Raw genomic sequence first — 22,175 nt, 5'->3', positions numbered from 1 at the left:
TGTAGTGTGTGTGTTTTTGAGGGTTTGTGTGTCATGTCTGAGAGCAAAGTTTGTTTTTTTCAGCAAGATTAAGTTGTTTTGAGTGGAGAGCTTCATTTTGACCTGAATATAGTAAATTCGGGGAACTGAGTTAGAAGTTACGGATTTGTGTTTAGAGTTTCGAAAAAAGAGGCATAATTTCAAGAAATGTGTTTAAGCAATTGAGAAAAACTGTAACTAATTGCATATTGCATAATTAATTATAAAGTACACATTAATAGCTTATTCTTCATTACCATATTCTAGATCCCTTAATCCTACGCCATACCTAAACTTAACAACTCCCTTACTAACTATTAATAAGAAGCAAATTATGAGTTAATTTAAGGAAAAGTTATAGTTAATAGTTAACTAAAGTGTGAACAGATTCTCAATTGGCTTTCACACTAAGAGGAACTGAACAATCTACAAGTAATCCTAGAGGAACTATATCTGCGTTCATTCACACTCAGGTTTCACAACATTATGAAACAGGATAGGCGGGCTTAAACCGCTACACACACCTACTCTTGACCTGATAACAGCTTATTCTCAGCAATAATTAATTAACTTTACTGCTTCACATGAATGGAATATGTGTGTGTACTTCTGATCAATTGTTTCCCTCCCTTTTTTGTCCTCTCTGTATCTTATGCAGGTTTAGTTATTATTGATGAGTTAATTGATTGCTTCTAGACGCAATGCTTAGTCATATGCAATAGGAACACATGCTGTTTTGTGATGAACTTCTGTTTTTATCATTAAGACTGAACCAAATGCTTCAGCCAGCATTGACTGGAACGGTTTTAAGAGCAGATATGAGGTAAAAGTTCTAGAGAATGAGAAGTCACTTACCCAGTGAAACCACAGCCACACTCTCTGGCAAAAAATGCAGCTTGAATTTGATCAGCAGGTGCACCAGTATAATACAAATACCTAAGGGGGGGAAAAAACATATAAAATTGACAATACCCTCAGGCATAGTTTCCAACAAAAACAGTTACTACAATTATAGTTACTGCAGTAACACTGATATCTGGGTATCAGCCCTAAAGTCAGGAAAAAAAAATAAAAGTTTAACAGACTATTCAAATTAATTAATCATTGCATTAAATATAAATATAAATATATTTTTTCTTTTTCTATTCATCCCATAAAAAGTGTCACGTTTCCATAAAAATATTGAGCAGCACAACTGTTTTCACATTTGTTAATAATCAGAAATGTTTCATGAGCAGCAAATCAGCATATTAGAATGATTTCTGAAGGATCATGAAGACTGGAGTAATGACGCTAAAAATTAGCTTTGATCACATGAATAAATTACATTTTACAATATATTCAAATAGAAATCGGTTATTTTAAATTGTAATAACATTTCACAATATTACTGTTTTTACTGTATTTTTTAATTTAATGTTTTATGCTTCAAGTCATTAAAAAATTTAGTAAATAATAAACATCACTATTCAATATGCAATATTATAGGTCTACATTCCCTACAAGATAAGTGGTCTAGTCAGGTATAACAAGACAAGAGAACATAATACATCTTTAACCTGAATTATGATTGTAATGCGTCACTGTAACCCATAGTGATCTGATGCGTCATGCAGGTTTATAATTACACTTTAACCTAGATTAAACATCTAGTATCTAAGACATGACAAACAAATTCGAAGTTAGGAGACATGAAAACATATGAGCTTGTCAGTATGTAAGACTACACTCAGGAGGAGTGGAGCTCATTCAATTACATACTACACGACGCACAATACAGACAATGTCTCAAACACAAACACGCATGGCAACAGCATGGACAGATGACATCACAGGCGGACACAACACCACTGAGGGCCGATCCCAAAACATCAACACGCAACCTGAAACCTCTGAGCTTATAAATGACACAAAAAAGTTTCACTGTGATGTCACTGATTCAGAGGTGTCAGATACACAAAACAAAACCTTAGCAACGAAGGAGGAAATACAGTCTGAGCGACCAACCAACCAAAAATCATGAAAATGACTCAAGGTAAATAAAAGTGAGTTGGAGAGGAATTTCAGCTTTTACAAGTTGATAGAAACGTACATGGCCAGACTGATTAATGCACAGAGATCTATAACATTTTGTTCTATGTATAATCCGCATTCAGAGTGCACTAACACTAGCTATCATACAAGACACTTCAAGTGACGAATTTCCTGTGCTGTGTTCCTATCGTCACTAATATGCAAAGAGGGGAAAAAATTTGTGTCTACTCTCACCAGGGAAAATGTGTTTTTGAACGTGTTTTCTGCTCATCAAGACTGCATTTATTTAATCAAAAGTAGAGTAAAAGCAGTTTGAAATATTATTACAATTTAAAATCAATGTGAATATAATTTAAAATGTAATTTATTCATGTGATCAAACCCGAATTTTCAGCATCATTACACTAGTGTTTACTGATTTGCTGCTCAAGAAATTTCTGATAATTAACAATGTTGAAAATAACTCGAAGTAACTCTAATAACTCTAAACAACACTAATAACTCTAAAAAACACTAATAACTCTAAAAACTATGTTTTAAAAGAAGAACATCTATTTGAAGCAGATTTTTAAAGCCTTTACCTGTCACTTTTTTATGTTTCCTTGCTGGATAAAAGTATGTATGTATTTCTTTCAGTCATACATGACACTTAAAGTCACACATTTCCTGTGCTGTTCATCACTAATATGCAAACGGAAAAAAATTATGTCTACTGTCACCAAGCCCAGTGTTTTTGAAAGTCTGTTCTGCTCATCAAGACTGCGTTTATTTGATTAAAAAAAAAAAAAAAAAAAAACACAATAAAAGCAGTAATATTGTGAAATATGATTACAATTTGAAATAGCTGCTTTCTATGTGAATACATGTTAAAATGTAATTTACCCCTGTGATGCAAAGCTGAATTTTCTGCATCAATACACCAGTGTTCAGTGTCACATGATCCTACAGAAATCACTCAAAAGCTTCATATTTGTATAGAAACTGTGATATTTTATAGAAGATTCAAAAGAACAGCATCTACTTGACGTAGATTTTTAACGCCTTTACTGTCACTTTTTTGTATTTCCTTGCTGGATAAAAGTATGTATTTCTTTCAGTCAATCTTGACACCACCCTTTTTAAAAGTATTGTATATATTTGATATAAAGTTAAATACAGTTGCATCTGTGTTAAAGGGACAGTTTGCCCATAAATGAAAACTATTTGGTTACCAACATTCTTTAAATTATCTTCATTTATGTTCAACAGCAGAAAGAAACTCATACAGGTTTGGAACAACTTAAGGGGTTAGGAAATGAATTTTCATTTTTGGCTGAACTACCTCTGTTAGAAATATTTATTTTCTGCTGAATTATAGAAGCAGATGTGGTAATTTTGGACCTTTTTGGCATTATATTCCCATTATCCAAACCACCCCACCCAAAAACGAAAAAAAAATACTTGAAAGCACTGTTTACTGACAGTAGACAAATGGACGTTGGACTCTATGATAAATGGGCACTATACTTAACCTGACCTCTTAGTCTAAATCCTACTGTTTTACTATATAATGTCAAAGAGAATTATGTGCTTTTAACCTTGTTGCAACAGTCTGGGTAGGGCCCTTTTCTATCCCAGCATGACAATACCCTTGTATTGAAATGCTGGTGGACGAGAACATGACTGCCCTGCCCAAAGCCCAGACCCCAACCCCAGCACACACTTTGGAAATCAACTTTTGGTGCACCAACCGTGTGTCAGGCCCCATCGCCTCACATAATGACCTGAATCACTGCTGTTTGTGTCTGATTGGAAGCACACCGCTGCATTCATGCTGTTATGTTACATCTCTTTACGACGATGTGTACCAATCAAAAAGACATCAAAACATTGAACATCAGTCTCTCTTAAAAGGAACACACCACTTTTTTTGAAAATAGGCTCATTGTCCAACTCCCCTAGAGTTAAACAGTTGAGTTTTACCATTTTCGAATCCATTCAGCCGATCTCCGGGTCTGGCGGTAGCACTTTTAGCATAGCTTAGCATAGATCATTGAATCTGATTAGACCGATAGCATCTCGCTCATAAATGACCATATATAAATGACAATATTTAATATTATCAAGGAACTTTGCTGCCGTACCATGGGTGCAGCAGGTGTAATGATATTACACAGTGCCTGAAAGTGACCGGCACTAAGTTTGTGTAGATGCAGAGTTGCAGATGGCAGAGTTGACGGCTGCATAATATCATTGCGCCTGCTGCACCCATGGTCTGGCAGCAAAGTTCCTGGATTATTACGCCGAAATGAGAGTATAGTTCCTAGCCATATCAACCTAAAAAAAAAAATCGCAACTTTTAATTTTTCGTCCGTCTTTGTACACAATGTAACTACAGAAGAGTCACGTTTTAAATAAGGCAAGGCAAGTTTATTTATATACCACATGTCATACACAAAGGTAATTCAAAGTTCTTTACATAAAACGAAGTAGAATAATCATAAAAACAATAATAAAAACAATAATCACAAAAAAGGAAGTAGAACAATCATAAAAACAATGATCACAACAATAAAACAAAAAATGTAAAATGTAAAAACTGATTGATTTAATGATTTAAAACTGATTTTGAAACTGTTAGGTTTATATTCAGTGTATAAGAAATAAGAAAAATATCGAAACTCTTTGGTCATTTTTGAGCGAGATGCTATCGGTCTAATCAGATTCAATGATCTATGCTAAGCTATGCTAAAAGTGTTACCGCCAGACCCGGAGATCGACTGAATGGATTCGGAAACAGTAAAACTCAACTGTTTAACTCTAGAGGAGTTGGGAAATGAGCCTATTTTCGAAAAAAGTGGAGTGTTCCTTTAAGCTTTTAGCATTCTTACAGACGCTGTCCATGAACAATAAGGAAATGCAGCTACAACCTGGAGAACTAAAATGCTTTGGATGATGTTCTGATGCAAGAAAATCATAATTTCAGTTATTAATGAAAAGAACATTGTCAGTGTCACATAGGGCTGTTGCATACGAAATAAAAGTGTGAGTTTGCCTATATATATATATATATATATGTGTGTGTACTGTGTGTAATTATTATGTATATATAAAGACACACAAATGAATGTATATATTTAAGAGAAATAAATTTACGTACAAAATATTTTTATTTATATATAATATAAATTATATAAAAATGATAATAACTACATATACTTGTAAATATTTCTTAAATATATACATGAATGTGTTTGTATTTACGTATACATAATAATTACACACAGTACACACACTTATATATAGGCAAACTCAAACTTTTATTTTGTATGTGATTAATCGCAATTAATCGTTTGACAGCCCTAGTGTCACACTGAGGTAATATCTGTCTTTAAAACAACCGGTTCTACCTACCAATGACCAGCAGACTGAAGAAAATGCTCATCCCGCTGGACTGCTCCTCCTCCTGGGCCTTGACCCCCGTATGCACCGGCAGGATGGGCTCATTTTTTGGAGGCTCAGGGGTCGTGGGCTTGGGCACAGGTGTGGTGGGTTGAACAGTGTCATTGCTGGAGCTTTCTGTGTCATTTACCCTGTAAGATGTACAGTTTATATTGCATTACATACAATATATTATATTTTATTATTTTACATGTCATCCATTTACATTAAAATATGAAGATACATCTCTATGACAAAAAGTACCATATTTTGATATATACTACAATTCTGGGTGGTTATTATATTCATGTGCCAGACAAAAAGGAAAACCTGGCAGTGCTATGACATCTTTTGCTCGTACATAGTGATAATGAACATATGTTAGGAAACATTCGTCACTGTGCGCCACATCACAGCTGTCAATTATTCACTCACTCTTTCTGCTGTTAAACTGCAAGCACACTGATGCTATGTAATAAAATAATACCTGCTCAGCTGTTCTCCGTGTCCATCAATATTATTTTGATTCTGTAAATCGTTGTCACCTTTATTTTTGGCAGATTCTTCATCGTTTTTGCTGTGTGTCTGATCATCCGCTGCCGCAAACCGACCGAGATCAGCCGTCAATATAATTAATAACACAGCGATTACAGCAGCGCGATTACTGACACTCATCGTGCTCAAAAAAACACAAATAACCATTAGACATACGAAAAAATCACAAAACAAACTCATGTCGCCACAATCCATGTTTCGCAGAGTAAATTCGTCGTCATCATTACTTACCCGGAAATCCTGGGAGATGTAGTTTCTGAGAGATGTAGATTTGTAGTTTTCCCCCTCCGGATAGTTTTAAGCCTAAGTAATGGTATAAAACGTGGATATCATGTGTTAATATTTTACATATATATTTAGTTACTTATAGTATCCAAAAAATGTATGCATTTGTAGTTGTACAGAAGAAAACGGTAGTTAAAAAGGAAGTGCTGACGTCACATTACAGTGATGGTCGCTGGGATTTATAGTTCACATAAGGTGGGCGTGTGTACAATGCGCAATTCTAGAAAGACATCCTTGTGAAAACACTATAATAACTGACTTATTTGATGTGTGTCTGATTAAGTTGCGCAATGCCATTAATGTTTAGGGGTCATTCCACGAAATCTGTGCCTTTTGCGTCCCTAACAAATAATCAAACGTAGATTTAATATAACAACAAAGAGATGTGCCATTTAAAAACATAAAAATAAAAACATAACAATCCTATGTATGCTTTCATCCGTGTTACATAAAAAGTCAATTACATATTATTTTAAATAATTTAAATAACATTTATGCTGGTAAGGGTAAGATGTTTGGCCTGTCCCTCACTATGATTTTTCTTTTTCAGCAGGACTTTTGATTTGCAAAATGATATAAAAAACACATTTGAATATTGTTCTAAATTGTTCTATTTTTTATGTCAATCCTGTTACCATTTTTAAAATGTAAATTTAAGCAATTATTCCTTACATTTAATAGAATAAATATCTACAATTAAAATCCATTCAAAGTGTACAGTATGTGAATTGTGAACTTGACAATTAGCTAGCAATTAGCAAATTAGTTTAAAATCGTCAAACCAGTTACTTTTTTAGAGTAACAGGTTTTGAAATGTGGGTAACAGGGATGACATGGATTAGGTATGAACCATTTTTAAAGTTTGTCTGTGTAAAATTCAAACATTTTAAAGGTCACCCTCGGTATATTATTGAGCTAATGTCTATATTATTCAGTGGCATATGAGTTCTAATTAAACTAACAGGTGACAGGGTTGACAAAAATACAAAACATGAGGTAGAAAAAATAGTCATAAAATAATAAATGGCACAATACAATTTCTTGTCATTTTAAGGTGTCTTCATTTCATTGATATATTAAAAAAAAATTGATTGAACTTATTTTATTTTTCCAGGTGGGAAAGGCACCGAATTTGTAAGCTGCAATGATTGTGATAGGCTGTGTGGGTAAAAAACTGGATTTTTTTACTCTACCACATATAGTTTTCAGTAGCTCTACACTGTTAAAATAATACGTTACGTTCTATTCAAGTTATTTTAGATCAGGGGTGCTCAACCCTGGTCCTGGAGATCGACTTTCCTGCAGAGTTCAGCTTTAACCCTGACCAAACACACCTGAACCAGCTAATTAGGATCTCAAGGAGCACTTGATAATTACAGACAGATGTGTTTGATCAGGGCTGGAACTAAACTCTGCAGGAAAGTCGATCTCCAGGACCAGGGTTGGGCACCCCTGTTTTAGATACTGGCTTTGTCAATGTTCTTCAGGACAGATAAAATAATTGTTCATGTGCAGGACTCCTACTCTAAATAATATGCAAATGGATATATTACATTTGGCCTAGGCGCTCAATACGCGCATTTATACTGTAGCCTGTAGCTGTCTGTCTGTTTCACAGCCTCTCCGGGAAAACTGGACCGTGAATGCAGCGTTACGTAATCATGTAAAGTCATGCATAGTAATTTTCACACAGTCCCTCCTTTGCAGACGGTCCCTAGAACATTGCCCAGATATGTGCGTAATAACGCGCGGTCCCATGCGCTTCCATTCATTACCAGCGCGCAGGAGGGTGTGTGTATGAGTGCGTGAGTGTGTGTGTGTGTGTGTGCGCGCGCTGTCCCTGACCAATACATACAGACACACGGGATGAAGATGATGAGACTCTACTAGGACGAGTGAACCTTCTAGATTGGATACATTTCGGGATCGGACCTGAATCAGCGTGTTTGGCGCTCGGACTCCCCATCTGCGTCTATTAATCGGACATATATCTGCCTATATAGCCGACATATAGAGGAAAATCTGCGTCTCTCTGTATAATGCCGACACATATGAGATTTCGGAGAAGGTCATTTCTCGGGCTTTTATTTCTCTTCTCGCTCTCCACTTCTGCACTGTACTTCATCTATTCAGCTCCTGGCATAGGTAAGGCACTGAAACATTTTAGTTTTTCATAAGAATGAATAACATCTACTCTGAATACATGTGGGTGACATCTGTAGTCTGGTTGTTTAGGCTGGTCTGGTCAGGTTTGTCAGTTGATGATGATCATATGATGGACGAATATTGAATGGCAATCATTGCTTTCGTTTTTAATTTACCATGTGTGTCATATACAGTATTATATAACATATCCGCGATCGGTTGTTTGTGTTTGGAGACCACATTCTGTCAGACTTCCCATCAAATCGCTGTCGTTTACTGTGGTCAGCATGTCTAAAGATGTGCTGTGTTTGAAGACCTCCATTTCTAGAGAACACTTCATATCTTTAGGCAAATGACATAAACGAGCCCTGAATTGCGCTTTGATATTTTTGACCGATAAAAACGTTGTTTATATACCGTGTAACTGGTATAATGTTACTGGCGTAACATTGTAAATTGTGCTAATTTCTTATATTCGGCCTTTCCGGGAGCTTTCGCTTGGACACACCGCACAGTTTTTGGTCAAGTCCCGCCCCCAAGTCGCGCCTTCCCGGTAGCGAAATTACAGCAAGACCGCTTCGGTAATGAATATTTTATTAGGATATTCTAACGTTGCTAGGAACGATTAAAGCCTGGATTTGGAATACATGTTAGAGCAGGATTTGTAAATTTCGATTCGCTAAGAACTTTTCATTAGCTTTATTTAATTCCTAAATAATACAATAGCAAACATTTACAATACATTAGCCTACGTCATGTAATGCTTAAAAGATTAGTCGTTATTATACACAGACATAATTAAGAAAATAATAATTTGGGAAGTTAATTAACAAAAAGTGACATAAAAAGGCTTAGAAAAGTGAGCAAGAATATAACAATAGATTCATGTGGCTATGTCACAACAGATCAAGTATTGCACCTTTAGAGAGGAAACTTGTGTGTTCAAGTGTATTTGTTTTTTTTGTTTTTTTTTTTTTTTTTTTTTTCTAAAGTAACTTTCCTTTGTCGTTTAGAGGCAACCCATTTCTCCTCTGTAGCCTTTATCTGCATTTCCCCAGTTTATTACTATGCAAATTAGCTTAATTATTAATAAAGACACTTTAAAAACCATTTTAGCTTCCTCCTGCCATGAGAGTTTCCTTTCATAGTAGGTATGTTTAAAAGAAGAACACGGACCAGCAATTCTAGTGTGTTAATAATGAATGAAAAGTAATGCAGAAGTTGCATTTGTCCCAGATGGGGGTGATTGACATGTGAAGGAAGTGAAAAGGGAATGCCCTTGCCTGGAAGACATCTTTGTTTAAACACAGGGAAACACGGGAAATGTCCCTAGCGTTTCTGGTCATTCTGGGGCTTATTTTTGGCTTTGGCACTATTAAAAAATAGAGCTCTCGTCTGGAAACCAGTGTTTTTAGGTTATCTTCACCCAGAAAACTAAGCTGAGTAGGAATTTGCAACTAAAAGAAAAAAAGATTCCTTATGCATTAGTTTTCTTGCAGCTTCCTATACTGTTTACTAATCCTGGGGTTACTTTACCCAAAAATAATTTACTCTCACGTCATTCCAATCCTATAAGACTGTTAACATATGGAACACAACTTAGGATATTTTTAGCATTCTCTCATCATTATATTATCAACATACGTTCATAGAAACTATACTATACTAAACTATACCTCTGTGACATGTGAGAACAAACCTCACTGGTTCTCACATGTCAGAGAAGTACGGTTGAACTTCCATTTATGGTCGTGTCTTGATCAGTATTTATATGTGAGTTATATTGATTAAATCTGCTCATCATGTATAATGATTGTGTTCAACCGCTCTGATTCATTTGCAGTTTCTGTTCAGTTTATTAACTTTTTGAAACTAGAGTTTCAATGAATGGGCAAAATTAGAAGAGAATTAAAAAAAATATCTTCAGCTGTATTCTACAGATGAATGATTAATTCATCAAATCAATTGCAACAGGTTTTAATATTTGCTGAGAAAATCCCCCAAATGTTGACAGTTCAAGTTACATTGTTGTGGCAGACAAAAGCTTTAAATAGACATTTATTGCTGATTTTTAGTTAGTTATAAATACATATGCAGACTGATGGCTTTTGGCTAAAAAAAAAAAAATAATAATAAATAAAAAGATAATTAAAGTAGAAACATATCTTTTCTTCCGAATTGTGACATTCATTCAAAAGTAATGGATTACTGAAATAGGAGAAATGTCAGGATTCTATGTTGTTGATTGGAGATGGAAATATTGTCATGGAATCAAAAGTTTTTTTACATTGTTCACATACATGGCTCACAATAAGATCTATAACCCAGCAGGCACACAACGTCATAAGACGCTGATATGTGGTTAAATTTCGGTTGCGACATCGGCTGACCAAAATTCAATGTAAATTCAACGTTTAATGTCAACGTTAAATTGATGTCCAATACCAATGTCACCTGTTTTTAGGTTGTGTAACCAAAATCCAACATTAAGTCAGCGTCAAATTGACGTCAAATACTGACGTCAACACGATTTTCATTCTCAACCAAAATGCAACGTCTGTATGACATCATGTCCAACGTCAACCTGACGTCATATAGACGTCCAGTGCCTGCTGGGAACATGCACGTATAGGGTTATTTTTAATTTCATGGTAATATATTGGTATTTTATCGTCTAGGTTTAGGGTTTTTCCCGCTCTAGATATCAAAATGATTTGAAAAGGACAATGTCCAGAATTCAGTGTACCAGGAATTACAGCAGATGCAGTTGACCTCAATTTGGCCAGAGGCAAACAACAAGAGGGCTGTGTATCTCTATATTTATCTCAATGAGAAATTCAGTGGAACCATGGAGATACATGTTTCGTGTCCCCATGGAAACAACGACAGTAGCTCTGTTACCCCTGAGGGGTATTTAATGCTTGTCAAGGGAATTAGGTTCATAGGTCACCAAAACCTTCAGTAAACCACTTATTGCTCGTTTCACACACACCACGGCTCAGGGGAGGGATCGTGGGCCACAGATGTGTCTGATTGCAGCAGTTTATTGAATTAAACCTAGAGAAATCCTGCTGGAGCTCACTAGAACACAGATCCTATTTATAGACACGGACCCCATGGAAACCCAGGTGCCTCCGTTCGTCCTCTGAACAAGCCGCTGACTGCCAGACAGAAGACAAAAGAAGAAGAGGAACCATCTTTCTGTAGGTCTGCCTTCATGTCCAGTCGAGGTTCAAAAGGGGTCAGATCTGGCGATTGGAGAAACTAAGGAATACATCTGACATAATCCTGATGTTCATGAAATCGTTGTTGAAATTGTTGAGCAGCGTCTGTAATCCATGACTACGGGATTAGATCCAGTGACTCCCATGAGATGGTGGTCCTACATGAGATTATGCCAAGTAGGACATGTTCCCAAACCAACATCTTTGTTGGTCCTGGAAAAACATTCAAACCAAACAGATTATTGGGTTAAATTTATGGTAAGGCTTTGGACTGGGGTCGGGGCTTATCAGTTAGTGGTTGGGGTTGTTTGATCGAAATGTCGAAATGTTCTTGATCTAGAAAGACATCCCTGCAAAAATCCAGACATCTGGGCCACACCATGACAGATTATTCGTCACATCTAGCAGCTAACAAAATATAATGCCACCTTCTTTTGTCTCGTTGTGAAAAGGTGATTTATCAAAAACACAATTTGTGTGGGCACAAGAGCTTGCACCACATTTTCTACAGGTCTTTCTAAATAGCAGTCTACCATCATGTACATCATGCCTGTTGTTGAGACTGTGGTTATGTGGGATTTTGTGCACCAGCTTGTTGCATGCATACCGGTATATAGGTTACAATTTAATAGTGGGCTTGAAAATATTTGATGATCTTTATCATCATGTATAAATACGAGGTCAAAAACTGGTCTGGCTCAAACCAAAAAGACACTTACTGCAAAGACAGAAAGCATTACATATTAAAAACTAGAATGTCACTTGCCAATGCAAAGCGACCATCACTGTGTTAGAGTTGGTTGAGAAGTTTCCAAGACAGATTTGTCAGTGTTTTCTGAGTGAATTCTAAGTGAATGTTAAGGAGTTATTGTTTGTTTTTTTTTGTTTTTTTGTGATTGCTAAATTATTGCTTACTGACCCAAGTAGGCCCACCCCCATGACTCCAATGATATTCTGGCCTACGCCAGAGGTCTTTAACCCAAGAGTTCAGCTCCAACCTTAATCAAACACATCTGACCCAGCTAACCTGAAAATCTAGGCAGTTGTGTTGGAGCAAGTTGGAAATAATCTTACAGGAACAAGGTTGAAGACCTCTGGTAAAGAGGTAAACTGAAATTGTTACCTTAAAGAGCCATTTTTACCTGATTTAACCCATAACAATTTGAAACACACATACACACACACACAAGGATTAGGAATAAGAAGGGTTAACACTTTGCAATGAAGAATGTGTGACTTTTGCTATTTTCCTCTTTAAGCTTTGTAACCACATAGGTCACCACATGCATTTCACATTTAAGTGCAACACCACAATCCCCCAAAACCTACTTAAATGGAGACACATGCAAATGCTGCAAACCTACAAATCACCCTCCAGCCTAGAGCCGTGAAGAAACAGCGTATGCTGAAATATTCATTCACGTCTTCTGTGCAGTAGCATGAAAGAATGTTTTGTAAGAGAACATAAAGCAGGATCCTACCAACCTCACATCTACATAGTTCTGTCTTTGCAAAAGTCAATGAACTCTGTGACCAGCTCGACACGGAGTAGAAGGTAGAGGCAGGGCATTCCAGCTGGTCTCTGGTTAGTGTCATATTTGCATGCTCATTTGTTTACAGAAGATTAGGGCACATGGTGGAGACTCATGGGAAAAAGAAGGAAAAAGCATCTACCATGTAATCTTGTGGCAGGGAAATGTCAGTTTCCCCACATGTTAGACAGAGGAAAAACAAAACTGGCCATGGATATAAATTATTTAAACAATTAGTAGAAATGTGAACTGTAGTAGACATTACACACCCCCTAGTAGATGGAAATAAACAAATTTATATGTTTTTATAAATGTTCATCTATTACACATGCTTGCAGTGTCATTTGTTCTGCAGTAATACAAAAGATGCGTCTAGAGAGACTGAACCCTTATACTATCGGGCTGTGATATCCTGTGTTGTTCTGATGAAATGTTCACAGTTGTCAGACTTACAGGTTGTTATTAACTCTATGTTGTATATGCATTGAAAGCATGCCCACTAGAGCTACCGTCTAATGTCCAAGGACAGTCATATGACACCAAATGCTGCATTAAGAATGGAATTTGGTTAAAAATCAATTGGGGGAGGCAGTCAGCACCCTCTCGGTCACTACCACATGTAATCCTCTTAGCCTTTTCACTAGCCATGTGAAAATCTATTTACTCGTTTCATTGACACGATAATCAACAGTCTTATCATCTGTTCATGACCAGTGTACAGTAGTCAGCATTTAAAGTGGATCAAAACCTTTTATCAAAGTAGTCTTAAAACAAAAACAATACCTGTACTTGTCTTAGGACTTTGATGAACTTTTTTGATCCACTTCAAATATTGACTTCTACATATATATACTGTTCTGAAAAAAATGATGGGAACCCTTCAATGACACACTGGATATCGATGAATGAAATATTCAGATTGAAAATCTTTGCTCATACACATTGTGTAATTCGCTGACAACCCTGGAGGATCTCCTCCCAGACCAGGATCAGGGCGTCAGTGAGCTCCTGGACAGTCTGTGGTGTTTCTTGGCAGCACTATAAACTCCAAGAAACACTTCATACGTAGCCGCTCTAAAGTGGCTAGGGGCTTTCCCTGCCATTAATGCTTGTACACAACACGGCCACCGGAGCTGTTATGTTTATACCAGCAGCGCCGCACATGTCTCTGAAGCGGCTCTCCGTGCTGCTTCTGTAAAGATACACATACGCCTCTTTCGATTAAATAAAGCCAAAATCCCACCAAAATCCATTGCCATGGAGAGGAACAAATTACGTTTTAGTCGCATAACATCGGTTAATGGAAACACTGTCAATACTTTTTTATCGACATTTATAAAATATCACCAAAGTTTTGTGCAAATCTGTAATGGAAACGCGCCTAATGGCTCTGAGGATTTCATCCCTGCACCTAACAGCAGTAAGGCTAGCATGCTGGCTAAAGGTCTGTGCGACCGTCCAAGGATATTCCTCCCGGACCATCACTGACCCACTGCCAAAAGTCATGCTGGAAGATGTTGCAGGCAGCTTAACATTTCCCATGGCATCTACAGACTCTATCATGTCTGTCACGTGTGAACCTGCTCTCATTTATGAAGAGAACGGGGTGTCAACGGTGGACCTGCCAATTCTGGCAAATGCCAGTCGAGCTGCATGGTGCTGGACTGTGAGCAGAGGTCCCACTACAGGCCATCATCATGGAGTCTGACAGTTTGGACAGAAACATGCACACCAGTAGCCTGCTGGAGCTTATTTTGTAGGGATCTGGCAGTGTTTCTCCTCACACAAAGGAGCAGATACTGGTCCTCCTGCTGGGTTGTCGCCCTTCTACGGTTTTTCTCCTGGTATCTCCTCCATGCTCTTGAAACTGTGCTGGGAGACACACCAAACCTCCTTGTGACTGCACATATGGATGCTATCTTGGAGGAGCTGGACAGCCTGTGCAACCTAATTGGGTTACAAGTAGTGAGAAGGACCCTAACAAAACTCGCAATCAGCAAAGTAATTGTCTGTGGCCACCACCTGCAAAACCATTCCCTTTTTGGGAGTTGTCTTGCTTTTGCCTCTCTAGTGCACCTGTTGTCACTATCATTTGCATCAAAGCAGGAGAAACTGATTCACAGTCACTTCTGCTACCTAGTATACTGTAACTCAACAGTATAACCCACGAGGGGTGACAATGTCGGAACTTAATCCGAGAGGTTAATAGCCTCTACTTACCCCCTGTACAGTACGCCGTAAAACAGATAAGGCACAATAAAGCTGAAATTTGTTCTGACTCAAAAAAAGAGTCATACAACAAAATCTGACGAATATCACACTGAGTATGCTTGGCTCTAAGCATAACTGTGACTGGGGCACAACCACTCTAAAAAATGCTGGGTTGAATACAACCCAGTGCTGGGTAAAACATGGACAAACTCAGCGATTAGGTGGTTTTGACCCAGCATTTGGGTTACTATCCAGAGGATTGATATAAACATTTAACCCAACCACTGGGTCAAAACAACCCAATCGCTGGGTTGTATTTAACCCAGCATTTTTTTGAGTGAGATCAAAAACGTACAAATAAAATTGTACAAACTCATATGAATTAACCATCGGCAAAACGTAAAAAAAGTTACAATCTGCCATGAGATTATGTTGGTAAAACTACTCTTTTAAGTCGCAATAGACATTCTGCAGACTAATTAGTTATGAAAAGGTGGAGCTGTGCACATCCCACATTAATTCTATTTACCTTTAATATGTACTTTTCTCATTGTGCATAGAAACTACAAAGAGGGTTTTTTTTCTGTTAAATTTACATAAAAAACAGTGTACAATTGGAAATGCCACGATAGAGTTTGTAGCTTTTGCAGTGCACCTGTGTGGGTGTGTACAGGCAGACATGCAACTCTCATTTGACTGTCACTGTTGCATCCAGCAATGAGGAAACTCATGTACAGGGTGAGTTTGTGCGTCTGATTCAAACCTTGCATGTTCCAACAGGAAGTTGCCTTTTTTAAATAATTCTGGACCAGCTTCCTTCTAGTCAAATTTCCAAATAAACATTTCTTAAAATAAACAGACGTGTCATTATTATTCTTCTGAGACTAAAATTTCTGACTCTAACTCCTCCTAGAGCTTTAACTCTACAAACTCCAAACTCAGCCCAGATCTTCAGACTGATCTGGCCGGGTGTGCTATATCTTTTCTAACTGATCGGACTTACGGTTTTCCTAAAAATGACGTTTAAAACTGGGAAAAATCCCATAGACTTACATTGACGGAATGTTCAAATGAGCCAACACTTTTCAAATTTCAACTGTCAAAACTCCCAGAATCCTTTGAGCCTCAATCAAACTTCCCTTCTATGTACTGTATTTCTAATCCATTCAAACTCATTCAAACTCATCTATCTATCTATCTATCTATCTATCTATCTATCTATCTATCTATCTATCTATCTATCTATCTATCTATCTATCTATCTATCTATCTATCTATCTATCTATCTATCTATCAAATATTATCTATCTATCTATCTATCTATCTATCTATCATCTATCTATCTATCTATCTATCTATCTATCTATCTATCTATCTATCTATCTATCTATCTATCTATCTAACTATCTATCTATCTATCTATCTATCTATCTATCTATCTATCTATCTATCTATCTCATCTATATCTATCTATCTATCTATCTATCTATCTATCTATCTAATCTATCTATCTATCTATCTATCTATCTATCTATCTATCTATCTATCTATCAAACTATCTATCTATCTATCTATCTATCTATCTATCTATCTATCTATCAAACTATTACTATCTATCTATCTATCTATCTATCTATCTATCTAACATCTATCTATCTATCTATCTATCTATCTATCTATCTATCATCAAACTATTACTATCTATCTATCTATCTATCTATCTATCTATCTATCATCAAACTATTAATATCTATCTATCTATCTATCTATCTATCTATCTATCTATCTATCTATCTATCTATCTATCTATCTATCTATCTATCTATCTATCTATCATCAAACTATTACTATCTATCTATCTATCTATCTATCATCAAACTATCTATCTATCTATCTATCTATCTATCTATCTATCTATCTATCTATCTATCTATCTATCTATCTATCTATCTATATTAATCTATCTATCTATCTATCATCTATCATAAACTATCTATCTATCTATCTATCTATCTATCTATCTATCTATCTATCTATCTAAACTATCTATCTATCTATCTATCTATCTATCTATCTATCATCAAACTATTACTATCTATCTATCTATCTATCTATCTATCTATCTATCATCAAACTATTAATATCTATCTGCTATCTATCTATCTAATCTATCTATCTATCTATCTCATCTATCAAAACATGCTATCTATCTATCTATCTATCATCTATCTAACATCTATCTATCATCTATCTATCTATCTATCATCTATCTATCTATCTATCTATCTATCATGCTATCTATCATGCTAATATCTATGCTCTATCTATGCTATCTATCTATCTATCTATCTATCTATCTCATCTATCTATGCTAGAAATCATATCTATGCTATCTATCATGCTATCATCTATCTATCTATCTATCTATCATCTATCTAACATCTATCTATCTATCTGCTCTATGCTATCATCATCAATCTATCTAAAATCTATCTATCTACTATCTATCATAATCATGCTAGAAACATGCTAGCAACATTTGCTAATCATGCTAGAAACATGCTAACAACTTGCTAATCATGTTAGAAACATGCTAGCAATTTTGTTAATCAGCTAGCATCTACTAATCATGCTAGAAACATGCTAGAAATGCATGCTAGAAATGCATGCTAATCATGCTAGAAACATGCTAACAACATGCTAATCATGCTAGAAACATGCTAGCAACATGCTAATCATGCTAGAAACATGCTAGCAACTTTGCTAATCATGTTAGAAACATGCTAGCAACATGCTAATCATGCTAGAAACATGCTAGCGACATGCTAATCATGCTAGAAACATGCTAACAACATGCTAATCATGCTAAAAACATGCTAGCGACATGCTAGTCATGCTAGAAACATGCTAGCAACATGCTAATCATGCTAGAAACATGCTAGCAACATGCTAATCATGCTAGAAACATGCTAGCGACATGCTAATCATGCTAGAAACATGCTAGCAACATGCTAATCATGCTAGAAACATGCTAGCGACATGCTAGTCATGCTAGAAACATGCTAGCGACATGCTAATCATGCTAGAAACATGCTAGCGACATGCTAATCATGTTAGAAACATGCTAACAACTTTGCTAATCATGCTAGAAACATGCTAGCTACATGCTAATCATGCTAGAAACATGCTAACGACATGCTAATCATGCTAGAAACATGCTAGCAACTTTGCTAATCATGTTAGAAACATGCTAGCAACTTTGCTAATCATGCTAGAAACATGCTAACATGCTAGAAACATGCTAGTGACATGCTAGTCATGCTAGTGACATGTTAGCGACATGCTAGTCATGCTAGCGACATGCTAGTCATGCTAGAAACATGCTAGCGACTTTGCTAATCATGCTAGAAACATGCTAGCGACATGCTAATCATGCTAGAAACATGCTAGCGACATGCTAGTCATGCTAGAAACATGCTAGCAACTTTGCTAATCATGTTAGAAACATGTTAGCAACTTTGCTAATCATGCTAGAAACATGCTAGCGACATGCTAATCATGTTAGAAACATGCTAGCAACTTTGTTAATAATGCTAGAAATATGCTAGCGACATGCTAAGCTAGAAAAATGCTAATGACATGCTAATCATGTTAGAAACATGCTAGCAACTTTGTTAGTCATGCTAGAAACATGCTAACGACATGCCAATCATGCTAGAAACTTTCTAATTATGTTAAAACATGCTAAAAACATGCTAACAACTTGCTAATCCTGCTAGAAACAGACTAGCAACATGCTAGTAACTTGGTAATAATGTTAGAATCATCTATCTTTCTGTCGATTGATAATCTGACCAATACTATCAATAATATCTATCTATCTGACAGACTACATTCAAACTTTAAAACTTCTAAATATTTCAGACTGAAAACCATCCAAACTTAAAACTTCTTAAACTTCTTAAACTATTTAAACTTTTTAAACTTCTTAACTTTTTAAACTTTTCAAACTTTTCAAACTTTTTCAAACTTTCTGGTCCGGCTTTCAAGCCAACAATCAGCATTAGTATATCAGTCTGGGCAGTCATATGGTGATCTTATGACATCATAATCTTGAAGATTATTACAGTTTTTCTCAATTGCTTAAACACATTTCTTGAAATTATGCCTCGCAAATGTATGCATTTGCAAGTGTTTTAATCCTTAATTTATTGTACTGTAGAGTACAGTACAAAACAGCAAACAACAACAAAAATAATCGTTCTGCCCCAGCATCCTGTCTTTGGTCTGGAACAGGCCAAAGAACCACCTCAACATCACAGACTAAATTGGCCCTGGACAGGCAGCAGTGCTAAAATCCTCTTGCATGCCTGATCCAACCCTGGCATGCATCAACTAAAATATGCTTGTTTTCTTGCCCTTGCCCTTCCTATTTCTCTTCCATGTTCTTCCTTCTCCTCCTCTTTCTCTTTTACCTCCTACTCTTCATGAGATGTTGAGATGTACCTTTGAGCTGTTTCAGAGAACTGCTTTATCATTGGTCGATCTGTAGTTTCTACATTAGTGAAAGTCAATATTCACTTGAACAATTCAGGGCAAATTTACAAAAAGTCTAATAGAAATGTGTAGAATATGCTTGACAGTTTATGTCAACTAGATAAAAAATTTAGCATTTACTGTAAAGACATATACGATGAGCTAATGACTTGATGTTTTGAGGGGTAAGACTATAGCACGGAGAACTATATACATGTAATACATTTTGAGCAACATGAAAATGGGAACTGATAATGTAAGAAAACCGCAGACAAATCAGTTGCATAATCAGTTGCATGAACATACCAAAGCAAACGCAATTTGTTTTAAAAAAATGAGAAACATTTTATGATGTGCACAAGTGACTAGATGATGTGGAGGTTGAACAAGTAGTTTTGAGAATTTAATTTCTGATCTGAGAAATGCACCAAACTCTAAGCTGACTTTGGCCCTTTTATCTCCATCAAAGGTTCTGATTGATGTGCGATAAATTTTGACTCCTAGTGTTTCCACTTGGGTAATTGTGTGCTAATTGAGCTCAAACTTTGCTGACTTGAGTGAACAATATTGAATACTAGTGCTTTCTAAATGACCACATGGTGTAAGCACTAAGAAATGTAGGGATTTGTGTGTAGAGTTTTGCAGTAACAGTTCACCAAATCAGACTCATGTGTTAAAGCAGGGGAATAGTGTTTATAGTTCAGGGAAATGGGTGTGCTTTTTGAAAAATGGCATTATGGTTTTGAAATTTTAGTTTAAAAGACTGGTTATAGTGTTTTAGCAATCAAGAAAAACTGTAGTAGTTTAGACTGGGGAAATTTGTGAATGGAAAGTAAAATGCAGGTGCAGTGGTGTGCAGACCTTTAGGTTATATCAATATTAAATATAAGAGGAAGATATTCAGATAAGGAACTTATGAGTTAAACACCCTGGTGAAAAAAACAGCATATGCTGGTAGGTATGTTTTGATGCTGGTTTACACTGGTCCTTTGCTGGTTTATGCTGGTCCTTAGCTGGTTTAAGCTGGTCATGTTGCTGGTCAAGGACCAGCATGAACCAGCAAAGGATCAGCTTAAACCAGCATCAAAACATACCTACCAGCATATGCTGGTTTTTTCACCAGGGCACACTTAGTGAAATTATACAGACATAAGTTTGTTACTTTGTCTCAGCTGAATTGTCACATGTATACGGAGAGAGAGAGAGAGAGAGAGAGAGAGAGAGAGAGAGTGACAGATATGATGAAATGACAGGTTTTACAGTTGTCTGGTTAGATTCCTGTGCCTGAAAGAAAACGATCAAACTCACACACTCTTGCCCATGTGATCTACGTCGTGTCCTTTCACACATTAAATACAACAGAACATTGACGAGTACACAGCCAGCTGACTTACATATCCTTCTTTCTGTCTCTCTCTTTTCTGTAGGCTGCAAAAAAAAGGATAAACCAGTGAAATACTAGTTGATAAAGCTTAATAATGTAAACTATTTCACAATTACATCTTCTAATAATGAACCATTATTGTTTTGTATTTTTTCTTGTTTAATGAAAGTTTTTTTTTTTTTTTCTAGAAAACAGAATCTCAGATCTGCATAAATGTTAGCATGTTGCTAAGCTAATGACACATTACTCAAATTACAGCATAGAAATGTGCTTTTTTCTGGTTTCAGCATAAAATAAAATCAATGTGGAAATCTTGACATGAATTATATACAAAAGTGGTTACTTTTACATCCAAAAAACAATGTTTAACATAGAAATAAACAATGTGCATGTAAAAGATACACAATTTAAATGATAATTGATGATTTTGAAATGAAATTATAATAATTCATATGGAATTCTCTAAGCAAATATTGAATATTAAACTGCTTAGAAAGTAGAGCATAAAAAAGCTTATAGCAACCAGTAATGAATAGCACATCTAAGATTGTAAAGTCTGAATAGAATCAACATTTTAATACAAGTATTGCTGAATAAACAATTATTAATGAACAATAGCACATACGCTGCTGGGCATGAGAACTAGAAAAAAATAGAGCAGGAAGAGATTTTGTCTTCCTAACATGCGTCAGAAAACTTGTGTACTTCCTGTGCACACATACACAAGTTATCTGTCAAATGGGAACACTCCATAGACTTCTATTGTTTGTTTGTTTGTTTGTTTGTTTGTTTGTTTGTTTGTTTTTATACAGATAGTTTTACAGTTTTTCT

General features: G+C 36.1%; 2 protein-coding genes across 2 annotated transcripts in view; one reads left to right on the top strand and one right to left on the bottom strand.

Annotated features, from left to right (window-relative positions):
• Positions 1 to 6,256, bottom strand: part of slc9a8 (solute carrier family 9 member 8) — a 35,126-nt gene extending 28,870 nt beyond the window's left edge. Inside the window, exons 1-3 of the mRNA XM_051103136.1 lie at positions 5,960 to 6,256; positions 5,446 to 5,624; positions 874 to 954 (exon numbers count right to left, since the gene is read on the bottom strand). Coding sequence (XP_050959093.1) covers positions 874 to 954; positions 5,446 to 5,624; positions 5,960 to 6,222 — 523 coding nt within the window. The 5' untranslated portion in view covers positions 6,223 to 6,256. The remainder of the gene's footprint in view (positions 1 to 873; positions 955 to 5,445; positions 5,625 to 5,959) is intronic.
• Positions 6,257 to 8,058: 1,802 nt separating this feature from the next.
• The window catches only part of b4galt5 (UDP-Gal:betaGlcNAc beta 1,4- galactosyltransferase, polypeptide 5), a 29,510-nt gene continuing 15,393 nt past the window's right edge, over positions 8,059 to 22,175 (top strand). Inside the window, exon 1 of the mRNA XM_051103135.1 lies at positions 8,059 to 8,457. Coding sequence (XP_050959092.1) covers positions 8,352 to 8,457 — 106 coding nt within the window. The 5' untranslated portion in view covers positions 8,059 to 8,351. The remainder of the gene's footprint in view (positions 8,458 to 22,175) is intronic.

This window comes from Labeo rohita, unplaced genomic scaffold, assembly GCF_022985175.1.
Source record: "Labeo rohita strain BAU-BD-2019 unplaced genomic scaffold, IGBB_LRoh.1.0 scaffold_366, whole genome shotgun sequence".
Lineage (NCBI taxonomy): Eukaryota > Metazoa > Chordata > Actinopteri > Cypriniformes > Cyprinidae > Labeo > Labeo rohita.
This window is presented reverse-complemented; position numbering and strand designations above follow the sequence as displayed.